The 12,796-nt window shown below is 40.3% G+C and overlaps 1 protein-coding gene across 3 annotated transcripts in view; it reads left to right on the top strand.

Moving 5' to 3' along the window:
* DOCK8 (dedicator of cytokinesis 8) overlaps positions 1-12,446 on the top strand; it is a 167,469-nt gene extending 155,023 nt beyond the window's left edge. For all 3 annotated transcript variants that reach the window (XM_083464727.1, XM_083464728.1, XM_083464729.1), the window contains 5 exons: positions 9,080-9,316; positions 9,647-9,790; positions 10,274-10,380; positions 10,675-10,845; positions 11,198-12,446. In XM_083464727.1, coding sequence (XP_083320853.1) covers positions 9,080-9,316; positions 9,647-9,790; positions 10,274-10,380; positions 10,675-10,845; positions 11,198-11,258 — 720 coding nt within the window. In that variant the 3' untranslated portion in view covers positions 11,259-12,446. The remainder of the gene's footprint in view (positions 1-9,079; positions 9,317-9,646; positions 9,791-10,273; positions 10,381-10,674; positions 10,846-11,197) is intronic.
* Positions 12,447-12,796: the final 350 nt, after the last annotated feature.

Here is a 12,796-nt window from a genome sequence, read left to right as displayed (position 1 = left end):
GCTGTGTACAACTTTCCTACAATCCATAGCTGTAATAGAAAAAAATAATGAAACAAAGTTGTTCATCTTAAATTTTTTTAAAAAAGTAATATTTAATATTTAGTTTTACAGACATTAGAAAATTTCAAAGTTTAAACTTAAAAAATAAAGACAGAGAATAACCCTAATAAAATAAAAAAGAGTTACAAAAAACAAAAGCAAAACACATGAAAAATACAAAATAGAAAACAGTTAACATGAAAAAAAGAAAAGAAAAGAAATCAATAATTTCATATCTTATACTTCATTTACTAGTTTCCTGACCTCCTCACACCTCCCTTTTTGTATTCCAGTTCAGATATTTAATTCAGCAAGTCCTTACCCTCTATCATTTATCCTTACTCAGCATCTTAACCTATAATAAATATACAGTGGTGCCCCGCAAGACGAACGCCTCGCAAGACGGAAAACCCGATAGACGAAAGGGTTTTCCGTTTTGGAGGCGCTTCGCAAAACGAATTTCCCTATGGGCTTCCTTCGCAAGACGAAAGCCCATAGGGAAATCTCCGGGACAGCGGGGAAGCGCAGCGCGTCTTCCCCACTGTCCTCGGACCTCCTCCGAAGGCTGGCGGCGGGAGGAGGGCTCTCCGCCCCACCGCCAGGCTTCGGAAGGCTGCTCCAAAGGCTGGCGGCGGGAGGAGGGCTCTCCGCCCCACCACCAGGCTTCGGAGCAGCCTTCTGAAGGCTGGCGGTGGGGCAGAGAGCCCTCCTCCCGCCGCCAGCCTTCGGGGCAGCCTTCCGAAGGCTGACGGTGGGGCGGAGAGCCCTCCTCCCGCCGCCAGCCTTCGGGGCAGCCTTCCGAAGGCTGGCAGTGGGGCGGAGAGCTCTCTGCCCCACCGCCAGCCTTCGGAAGGCTGCTCCGAAGGCTGGCGGTGGGGCGGAGAGAGCTTCTCCCCGCGCCAGCCTTCGGATGGCTGTCCTGAAGACTTGCGGTGGGAGGAGGGTTTTCCTTCCCACCGCCAACATTCAGAATGCTGTTCTGAATGTTGGCGGTGGGGAGGAAAAACCCTCCTCCCACCGCAAGCCCTGGGAACAGAGGAGAAGCGCTGCGCCCCTTCCCCTCTGTTCCCGTACCTGTCCTGAAGGCTTGCGGTGGGGAGAAAAGCCCTTCTCCGCACCGCCAGCCTGGCAAGCGGTTTCCATAGGAACACATTAATTGATTTTCAATGCATTCCTATGGGAAACCGTGCTTCGCAAGACGAAAAACTCGCAAGAAGAAAAAACTTGCGGAACGAATTAATTTCGTCTTGCGAGGCACCACTGTATATTTTCCACCATTGTCAATCCATATTTACATATTCTTGTTAATCTTTTTACCAACACCGCTTGTTTTCAATCCAACATTCCTTTAACATTCATTAATTTTACAGTATTTCTGTAAATAGTCTTTAAATTTTTTCCATTCTTCTTCCACCGCCTCTTCTCCCTGATCTCGGATTCTGACAGTCATTTCTGCCAATTCCATCTGCCATTCTTCCAGGGTGGGTAGATCTTGTGTCTTCCAATACTTTGCAATGAGTATTCTTGCTGCTGTTGTGGCGTACATAAAGAAAGTTCTATCCTTCTTTGGCACCAATTGGCCGACCATGCCCAGGAGAAAGGCCTCTGGTTTCTTCAAGAAGGTATATTTAAATACCTTTTCCAGTTCATTATATATCATTTCCCAGAAAGCCTTAATCCTTGGGCATGTCCACCAAAGGTGAGAGAATGTACCTTCAGTTTCTTTACATTTCCAACATTTATTATCGGGCAAATGATAGATTTTTGCAAGCTTGACTGGTGTCATGTACCACCTGTAAATCATTTTCATAATATTCTCTCTTAGGGCATTACATGCCGTAAATTTCATACCTGTGGTCCACAACTGTTCCCAGTCAGCAAACATCCTGTGCCCATTTAATCATAGCAGATTTAACCGTTTCATCCTGAGTATTCCATTTCAACAGCAAGTTATACATCTTTGACAAAATCTTAGTTTTGGGTTCTAACAGTTCTGTTTCCAACTTTGATTTTTCCACCTGGAAGCCAATTTTTTTGTCCAGATTGTATGCTTCTCTTATTTGGTAATAATGAAACCAATCTCGCACTCTATCTTTTAGTTTCTCAAAACTCTGCAATTTCAATTTGTCTCCTCCTTGCTCCAAAATCTCCCAATATTTTGGCCATTTGGCCTCCATATTGGGCCTTTTCTGAGCCTTCGCCTCCATTGGTGACAACCACCTTGGGGTTTTATTTTCAAGTAATTCCTTATACCTTGTCCAAACATTAAACAGTGCTCTCCTGACAATATGGTTTTTAAATGCTTTATGAGCTTTAACCTGCCGTACCACAAGTATGCGTGCCACCCAAAAACATTATTAAAACCTTCTAGATCCAAAATGTCAGTGTTCTCAAGAAGTAGCCAGTCTTTCAACCAGCAGAAAGCTGCTGATTCATAGTAGAGTTTAAGGTCTGGCAGGGCAAACCCCCCTCTTTCTTTTACATCAGTTAATATTTTAAATTTTATTCTGGGCTTTTTGCCCTGCCAGACAAATCTAGAGATGTCTCTCTGCCACTTCTTGAAACAATCCATCTTGTCTAAAATTTGTAATGATTGGAACAAAAATAACATTCTTGGCAGTACATTCATCTTTATAGCAGCAATTTGGCCCAACAAGGAAAGCTTCAGATTTGACCATATTTCTAAATCCTTTTTAACCTCCGTCCAACATTTTTCATAATTGTCTTTAAACAAGTTCCCATTTTTAGCTGTCATGTTTATCCCCAAGTATTTAACCTTCTTGACCACTGTTAAACCTGTCTCAATCTGAAACCGTTCATCTTAAAATTTAAAATAATATTAGTTATTACAGTGGTACCTCGGGTTAAGTACTTAATTCATTCCGGAGGTCCGTTCTTAACCTGAAACTGTTCTTAACCTGAAGCACCACTTTAAGCTAATGGGGCCTCCCGCTGCTGCCGCACCGCCGGAGCACGATTTCTGTTCTCATCCTGAAGCAAAGTTCTTAACCTGAGGTACTATTTCTGGGTTAACGGAGTCTGTAACCTGAAGTGTATGTAAACTGAAGCGTATGTAACCCGAGGTACCACTGTACAGGGTTTTTTTTCAAAAATGCAGACTTGTTTTTAAAACTATGATAATTGGCTATATCGTGAAATTAATTTTTAAAAATCGGTCAGAAACTTTAAATGTTGACATGTAAGGAAATAAGACGTAGCAAGAAATAAGACGTAGCAAGAAAAAGATTAAAAGAGTGTAATCAATTTTGTACAACACTAGTTATTGTCTGTGGGTGTTGTACAATATATTCAATTTTGCAACATTACATGATCCCCAATTTGTTTTTCGGAATATTATTGCATACAAAGACATGTCTGTCTTAAGGGGGGCGGGGAGAATGATATTTTTGGGCCATCTTGAATTAATAGATGCATGGAGACTTTTTAACATTTATGTTAAATATACTGAGGCGTAATTCACAATGAAGCAGTTTTATAGCAGTAAGGACAACAATTAAACTAAAGTAAAAAATTACCATAACAGATTATGCTATTCTCACAGTTGATTATGTTACAAGTTCAATTCTCCTCAGTTTCCTTGCTGTAGCCTTGGTATCACCTGTAAGCTTTTCATTTTCAACGCCATACACTCATTGGGAAAGAAGTATCTTCTGCCAGTTATTGTCTGGTGGAGGGGGGGTGTTGTACAATACCAAGCATATGAGGAAATGGTATTGCACAAGAATCGTCATGGCTAGGCCAGCAGAATGAAGGTGAAGGTCCATTTGGTTGAAGAAATTTTACAAAGCATCTCCCTTGTCTTGATTAATCTCTGATATCATTCCAAAGTATCACAAATGATCATACTTGCAAGCGACAAAACATCCAGGATACAGATCATCAGCATTCACAGAAAATTTGGGGAGGCTCCTCAGGTTGAAAGTGAGGGAGGGCTCTTTACCAATGCTCATTCTTGCTTCAATTTTGCCTGTATGTGGTTTAAAGTTGTGGAAATTGTGAGTTCCAGGGAGTGTGTGCACGTCTCTGAAATGGATTTTGAAGGAAGAGCGGATTATGTCCATGTCTTCCCTTGCAATATAATGGAATTTGACCTTTTCATATATATTTTTTCACAGAAATAAAAAAATGTTTTTGGAGTAGTAATCTGCTTGTCAAGACTCTCTTTTCTAGCAGTTCCACCAATATCGTTGCATTCTGACTTGCCATGACTAGCAAAGAAAGACTACTGTGCGTTTATTTGGAAATCTTCCTGATGATGACAGAGATTTAGGAAGTTGAACTTATTTTTGTAGTGTGCTGCACAGCCGTCACTAAAGTAATGTATCTGTTTGATGTGAGGAAAATTATATTCTTGAGTTTTGTATACTGTATTCACATCATGCTTTAAATCATCAGAAACAATGCAATGGGATGAGATCAACTTCTCTCCATCTGGGCTTTTATAATGCACCTCCCTCCACAGGATGCAAAGTACAAGAATCAGAAGTCCTTGTACCTCATATTGGATGATGAATGAACAGTTTTCACTGAAATCTAATAGAATAACAGCAGTGTGTGATGGAAGGTTTTCTTTTAAATTTTTAAGGAAGGAAGACTGTGACTTTGCTATGAAAGGAATCAAACGTTCTATTTTGTCTGTTAAATCATCAATGAACTCATCTAATGCTGAAGTGGTTTTGATCAAGTGTATTCGATCTGTGGAAATCCATTGAGAATGGTACACACACATATATTGTGGGCTCCACTAGAACCAGCGAAAACACACCACTCAAAGCACAAAACTTTGAGAAACCTACTTTAACACTGGGATATTCCTTCTTGAAGCCTGCATACAGTTCTCAGAGGTTGCCCAGTATTAGCCGCTTCCTATGATACTCCTATGATACCAATGCTGACCACATCTTTCATTCCTGGCCTTATTCTGGACTGCTCGTCACGGTGATAAAAGTTTAGAACCTTGCTTACAGTTTCAGATGGAAGCTTTTTTCCACCTCTGGGATCTGGTTCAGCTAAAATTCCTCTTTAAAATGTTTCTGTGCCTGGTGAACTGAATAATCAGATACACTAAATGTTTATTGAATTTTTCTTCATGGCCATGAAAGAGAAGCAGGAATGGTCAGCATCTGGATTTGCTTCTTCTGCATTTTATGGAATATTTCATCACCTCTACAAGTTTGTCCATGTCACTCACTTTATCTGTAATCACCATCTCTGCTTCAGTCTCTTTCGTTGGGATTTCAACCTGTAGCACTTTTTTCATTTTATCATGAATATTTTCCTCAAACTTTTCTATCTTCCTCTTTCCATAAGATGTCTTGCAGTGTTTCAGGTAAGCCATGTAATTTTAAAGGGATGTGTTCAGCTTTTCTATGGCTTCTCTTCTTTCCAAACAGGTCTTTTCTTCAGGTTGAACGCAACTATCTTCAACATCACTTTGATTTACATCGCTGCTATAAATAATTTGTCCACATCTTCTGCACAATTTATGGCCAGGCTTTACTTTAATTCCTGTCTCTTACAAATCTTTAGACTTCTGTAACGTTACAGAGTGTAGATATTTTTTGACTGGTCCTTTGTGCTTTTTAAAAGGATCCCTGTAGGGTTTTTTTTGGCGAGATTCAAATTTCTTCAAATATACACTTTGGTAATGTAAGCAAATAGTTTCTAAGTCTTCAGCTTTAGCTTCAGTTTTAAATGTAACAGCTGTCTGTCCTCTTCGCTTAAACAATTAACATTCTCAATCCCCTTTCTGTGACTGAAAGTTAACTTACGGCATTCACCAGCAGTTAACTCTCCCACACTACATATTGAATTTTCCATCTTATTCCAGTTGAAAAACACAGCAAGAACTAGCACCCAAAAAATCAAAGATTGGATAAATTATAAGAGTACACCACACTGATACCAGAAGTAGATTGACTGCAAGGTGGAAGAAGGCCTTGCCTGGTGGAGTCTCCCCCCCCCCCCAGTTCTTCCTTATAAGCGCTCCCTGGGGGGGGGGGCAAGGCAGGGGGAAGTCTCTCCCCTCACCTCATATAGCATAAGCAAAAGACTTCTCTGAACTGCAATCTGAGAAAACATATTAAAATGTCTCATATTTTTTATATTTCTGAAATGAATATTTTTTAAAAACATAATTTAAGCCTAATTTGATGTATTCAAATTAGAATGCATAATTCTACATTCTTTTAATCATTTTCTTGCTAGGTCTTATTTCCTTACATGTCAACATTTAAAGTTTCTGACCGATATTTTTTTTTAGATTGATTTCACGATATAGCCAATTTTCATAGTTTTAAATACCCCCAAACTGAAAAACAAGTCTGCACTTTTGAACTCCCCCCCCCCCCCCGGTAATAACTAATATTTTAACTAATATTTTAAATTTTAAGATGAACAACTTTGTTTCATTATTTTTTTCTATTACAGCTATGGATTGTAGGAAAGTTGTACCCAGTAGCCATTTGCCCCGCACGATGTCCAAAAAATGTAAAATTTTGTTACAAGGCATAAGAGACCCATAAATTTTATTCTTTGTGGAGAAAGAGCAAGATGATTTTCACCATCAAAAACATTGTGAACTAATGCTGAAAATTTATGTTTTCTAAACCTAGTTTTTCCACCAAAAAAACCTACATTTATACATTTTAAAGGCATTTATAAAACCTTTTGAGTGTTGGTGTATTTTTTTCCTGAAATCCTCATCATGTTATTGAGCTCTGTGTAAAATTTCAAAGAGATCTGATCATTGGTTATGGAGAAAAAGAAAAAAAAAATGCACACAAGGCCGAGGATCTCAAGAGGGACAGAAACACAGATTTCATGAAATTTGCTATAAAGTTAAAACCGTTTGTGATAGAGGTAAGAAAAATTAAGGGGCTTTCTTTCAACCATCAGGGAAGGGTGTACACCAAGTTTCATCAAAATCTGAGACGGTGGGTGGTGACTTGTTTTTTGGGTTGATTTGATGTGAGGGTTTGCCGAATGTGCTTTAGCACGTTTCTCTCTTTCGTCCTGAGTTCAATCATTTTCAAAGTCCAAAGGTGTTTGGTAAAGGCTGCTCTCCAGTTGAAGCACTCACAGGACAGTGTTTCCCAGTTTTTGGTGTTTATACTACATTTTTTTAGATTTGCCTTGAGACCTTTAAACTTCTTTTGTTGACCACCAGCATTATGCTTTCCATTTTTAAGTTTGGAATAGAGTAGTTGCTTTGGAAGACGATCATCAGGCATCCGCACAACATGACCAGTCCAACCAAGTTTGCCCAGGCTTTTGTGGAGGGATGAAATGCATGGTGCTATTTCCCACCACCACTACCTCTGCAGCCTGTTAATTAATAACAATTTGCAATTGTTATTAATGTTATGGTGTTGATTTGTTTTGTTTTAAATATTTATTGCTAATTGTGGTTTTAATGTTGTTTGCTCCCTTGGGACTCTTGAGTGACGGATGAACTAAAAATACCTACAGTCCGTCAATATATACAGTGGTGCCTCGCAAGACGAAATTAATTGGTTCCGCAAGTTTTTTCTTCTTGCGAGTTTTTCGTCTTGCGAAGCACGGTTTCCCATAGGAATGCATTGAAAATCAATTAATGCGTTCCTAGGGAAACCGCTTGCCAGGCTGGCAGTGCGGAGAAGGGCTTTTCTCCCCACCGCAAGCCTTCAGGACAGGTACGGGAACAGAGGGGAAGGCGCGCAGCGCTTTCCCTCTGTTCCCGGGGCTTGCGTGGGAGGAGGGTTTTTCCTCCGCACCGCCAACATTCAGAACAGCATTCTGAATGTTGGCGGTGGGAAGGAAAACCCTCCTCCCACCCCAAGTCTTCAGGAAAGCCATCCGAAGCTGGGCGGCGGGAGGAGGCGTTCCCCCCCCCCCGCCCGGCATCGGAGCTTCGTTCCGATGCCGCGCGGCGGGAGGAGGCGTTCCCCCCCCGCCCGGCATCGGAGCTTCGTTCCGATACCGGGCGGGGGGAGGAGGCGTCCCCCCCCACCCGGCATCGGAGCTTCGTTCCGATGCCGGGTGGGGGGAGGAGGTCCGAGGACAGTGGGGAAGACGCGCTGCGCTTCCCTGCTGTCCCGGAGATTTCCCTATGGGCTGTCGTCTTGCGAAGCAAGCCCATAGGGAAATTCGTTTTGCGAAGCGCCTCCAAAACGGAAAACCCTTTCGTCTAGCGGGTTTTCCGTCTTGTGAGGCGTTCGTCTTGCGGGGTACCACTGTATGTCCAGTTCTTTAGAACCTAGATGCACATTACACACAGTTCATATGGCAAACTTCTCTGCATAGGTGTAGCCAGAGGGTGCAGCTCCCTCCCCGATTAAGTAAATAAATAAAAACACTTAATTAAATAGCTAGCTAGGTTCTGCCCCCTGCTAACAAAAGTTATACCCTGCAAATAAATAAATAAATAAATCCTGGCTACACCCGTTCTTCTCTGCTTGTATATAATAAAGAAGACCTGGCTCCTTCTATACACTGTCCCAGCTGACAGAGGCTATTGTCCAGTCATTCCTGGGAAAACCTTTTATCTTCTGTTGTTTGCCTCAAACTCTTTATCTTCCCTTAACTCCACAATATTTTTATAATGAGGGGGAGAAGAAACCAGGTTGCAGTATAGGGTGCTGTCCTCAGATAGGTCGGTATTCCTCCCACCTCCTCCAACAAGCAGAGCTTGTGCAAATCAGCTTTAGAGCATTTAGCCCTGGCAGTTGGAGAAGCTGTCCGGTTTGGCTTTGGAAAGACAAGCTCCTGCTGGAAACAAGTTGCCTTGCTTGCTCTCAGTTTGGTGCACAAGTGATTACGATGCCATAGGGAAAATCAAGGGCAAGCCAGCACTTCAAGCTTCTTTGCTTATAGGGACTGTTTGTAGAAGGATACCTTCATTCTTCCATCTAAACATCTTATGTTTGTTGTGTGAGTAGCATAATATGTCTCTCAGTTGCAGGTTCAGCTTCATGCTTAAATAATTTTTATTGACATAAGCTTACATATAAAACATTTTTCCATTTCCCCATCTTTCCAGGCCTACATACAAATTACCTTTGTGGAACCCTATTTTGATGACTATGAGATGAAAGACAGAGTGACCCATTTTGAGAAAAACTTCAACCTCCGACGATTTATGTATACCACCCCTTTCACTCGGGATGGACGGCCACGAGGAGAACTGAGTGAGCAGTATAAGAGGAAGACCATTTTGACCACAATGCATGCTTTCCCCTACATCAAAACTAGAATCAATGTCATTCAAAAGGAGGAGGTAATGTCTGCTTCCAAAGCAATAGAACTCAGTAGTACTGAGACAAAATATTAAATCACAAAAAACTGAGCTACAGCATCCGGGACTGGACACTCTTAAAATTGTTATTTCTGCTTTCCCTACTCTTCTTTCATTTAAGCTGTCTGATGGGAGTGGTTCACTTAACTTCCTCCTCTTTTGCCAGTCTTTTATCAAGTGGCAGAGAGTGGAAAGACCATGCTATCTACTTTTGGCTTAAAAAACAACCACATAAAAACAGCTTGTCATCCTTGTGGCAACTGTTATTTGCAGTTTCTTCGTTGCAACATACCTGTCCCTCTGTAATTTCAGTTTGTTTTGATGCCAATTGAAGTAGCTATTGAAGACATGCAAAAGAAAACGCTTGAACTGGCTGTTGCCACCAGACAGGTGCCACCAGACCCCAAAATGCTGCAGATGGTGCTTCAAGGTTCTGTGGGGGCCACAGTAAATCAGGTATATTGTCAGAATATTGTTGATTCTTCTTCCTTTCTTCTCTCTGCTTAGCCATGTTAGCGGCATAAACAAAACATTAAAATGGCACACACCTACACCTATTAATGGTGTAGATTAATCCTCCTATTAAAGGAGTCTGACATCTCCTTGTCACTAATCCCAGTGACTTCTTAGGCCCAAACATGAAAACTGCAGCCCAATCATCCTATAATACCTAGATTTCCCTCTCAAGGGTTAGAGAAAGCTGGGTGTCCAAAGGCATTTTCTTACCAATTCCTGTTTTTGAGTACTGTCCCACTGAAATCCTCTCCTACTCCCTCCTGTTGCAACTGAGTTGCCCTGAAAGTTGTGCCTTCCTGAAATCTGACTAGATTTTTTTGCCATTTATTGGGTTTTACATGATAGTAATTCTGGTTGATACCTGATCATCCGTTTCCTCGTGAAATATGCTTTATGTAATACAATTTTATGTTCTTCCATAAGGGACCACTAGAAGTAGCTCAAGTGTTCCTGGCTGAAATTCCAGAGGATCCAAAACTTTATCGACATCACAACAAGCTGAGGTTATGCTTCAAAGAATTCATAATGAGGTGAGTAACGTGGCAAAGTAAAATCTGTGTCGGCACATTCTTGTGCGTTAGGTGGCTTCACAGCAAAGATATAAACAAATTACACAATCCCCACTGTAGCATGGAATGCAGCCTCTGATGAAATTATTGTCCCATTGGACACTAAATTGATCCTGGTAACAAGACTAAAAAGTAACTCTAAATCTTCATGTTCAGTCCCAGCCAATAATGAAACTTTATTACAAGATGCACATGGTCCAATACTGTGCGGTTATATTAATCAGCAAAATTGTTTTCTTCATTTTTTGGGAACAGATGTGGTGAAGCAGTGGAGAAAAATAAATGTCTGATTACTGCTGACCAAAGGGAATATCAACAAGAACTGAAAAAGAACTACAACAAGTTGAAAGAGAACCTCAGACCAATGATCGAGAGGAAGATCCCAGAGCTGTATAAACCTATTGTGAAAGTTAACAGTATTTCAAGGTATAAGAAATTCCCTTTCCCCCACACGCCCAATAACCATAGCAAAATACAGCATAGGACGGGGGTAGCCAGCGTGGTTCACTCCAGATGATGAGTGAACCAGTTATCATGAGTCCAACAACATTTGGAGGGAACCACCTTGGCTAACCAAAATCTGAAGGCAACTCTGTATCAAAAAAATATTAGTGTCTAATGTTTTACGATTTTTTATGTTCTGTAAGCCGCCCACAGTGGCTGGGGAAACCCAGCCAGATGGGTGGGGTTTATTATTACTACTACTACTACTACTTACTTACTTACTTACTTACTTGTCCAGTCATTTCTATTCTCATTTTCTTCTTATTTATTTTAGGGGCTCTTTCCTTAATTCTAGTTTTAGGAAATATGAAAATCTGCCTCCACAGAACAGTTAAAAGCAGCTTCATGAAAAGGAGCTATCTACTTGCAGTGGATCAAATACAAGAGGATATGCAAATGCTGTTCCAAATTGTAAAATTTCCCCACAATTTCTCATGAACACATTTTGGAAAGATTGCTTTCTGTACAAGACTCAACAAGGAAGAGTTATAACTCATCACATCTTCTAAGGGAGTGGGTATTGAAACTAGTTGCAGAAAAACAGATATTGTATTATAAATTGACATGGATATTTGCTTGCACAGAGAAAAGAGTTTTGTGTTTTCTCCAATATTCTAAAGGCCAGTTCACAATATTGCATTGTCAACAGATGAAACTTCATCTGTGGATGTTTTATCATACCAAGCTCATGGAAATGTTCCTGAATGTAACCCAAAGCCCCTTCTGACCAATCATGGATTTGCATCAATGTTACATAAGCACATTCACCAAGCAGCAGATACGAACAGTTAATCAAAACAAGTCAACCCAAATTTTAAGCACATTTATTGTAATAAGAAACTTACAGACATTTGTAAGTAGATTCCAACTTACATAAAATTATTGTTGTTTGAATCGGAATAATCTTACTGCTCGATGGAAAGCATTGTAATGTATCTGGTAAAAACTTTTCTCATGGAAGTGGATGTTGTTATGCTTTTAACAAGTAGGATCACATATTACTCTGCAATATTTAAATCTCATTGGATGGAGGCCACACAAATGCAAAATGGAAACCACTCAGGTGTGACCAATATTCAAATGCTACTATCCTTTTACTGTGGAAGTTATATTTCTTCCTGTGGGCTCCTGTGGGCTTCTGTTTTATTATTGTAATTATAACTATAATTATTATTTAAAAGTAGCACTATATTTCTTCTAATACTTGAAATACAGTGTTTGTTTCTGATGACCTGACTTGTATTTTTGCTTCATGTTGGGTGGGACTCATTTCCTTCACGAGAGGCAAGGTAAAATGTTCACATGAAATGTTCACGCTTTGGAGAGTATTGTGGGAACTTTTAGCACTTAGCAGTTCTTTTGTTCTTAAAGGCCTAAAATTAATCTATGAAATAAAAAAATATTTTAAAATACTGTATTAACAGAAAAAAACCACTTTATTTCGAGTTCAAACATTACTTTATTTCTCTCTCTCTTCCAAACACCATTCTTGAAAAGGTTAGAAATAAAGATTAATGTGCAAAGTGTTGTTTAAGTGATCCTGATTGTACATTATGGAGATTACTCAGATTTATAATTAGGAAGCTGACAGTACAACGTATATTTCTTTGCGTCTTTGGAGTTAGTTGTAAAAATGGATTATTTATTTTTGTGGTATGTGCCCAGGAGGTTTTAAGAAAAGGCAAGGCTTGGAGGGAGGGCATTTAGGGTTCCAGATCAATTCTAACAGGGAACTGACACTGAACCATTTGTGTACCATTTGCTTTAATTGCAAAGTACAGCATGTATACTTTTTGCTCTCCAAACGTTTTCCAAGTAGCAGTAGAGGGGTACACTCTTGAGAAAATCCGCACTCTAGAAACAGCCACACATG

The sequence above is a fragment of the Podarcis liolepis genome (assembly GCF_965112155.1).
Source record: "Podarcis liolepis genome assembly, chromosome: 11".
NCBI lineage: Eukaryota > Metazoa > Chordata > Lepidosauria > Squamata > Lacertidae > Podarcis > Podarcis liolepis.
The sequence above is the reverse complement of the archived record's forward strand: the minus strand, read 5'-3'. Positions and strand labels throughout refer to the sequence as shown.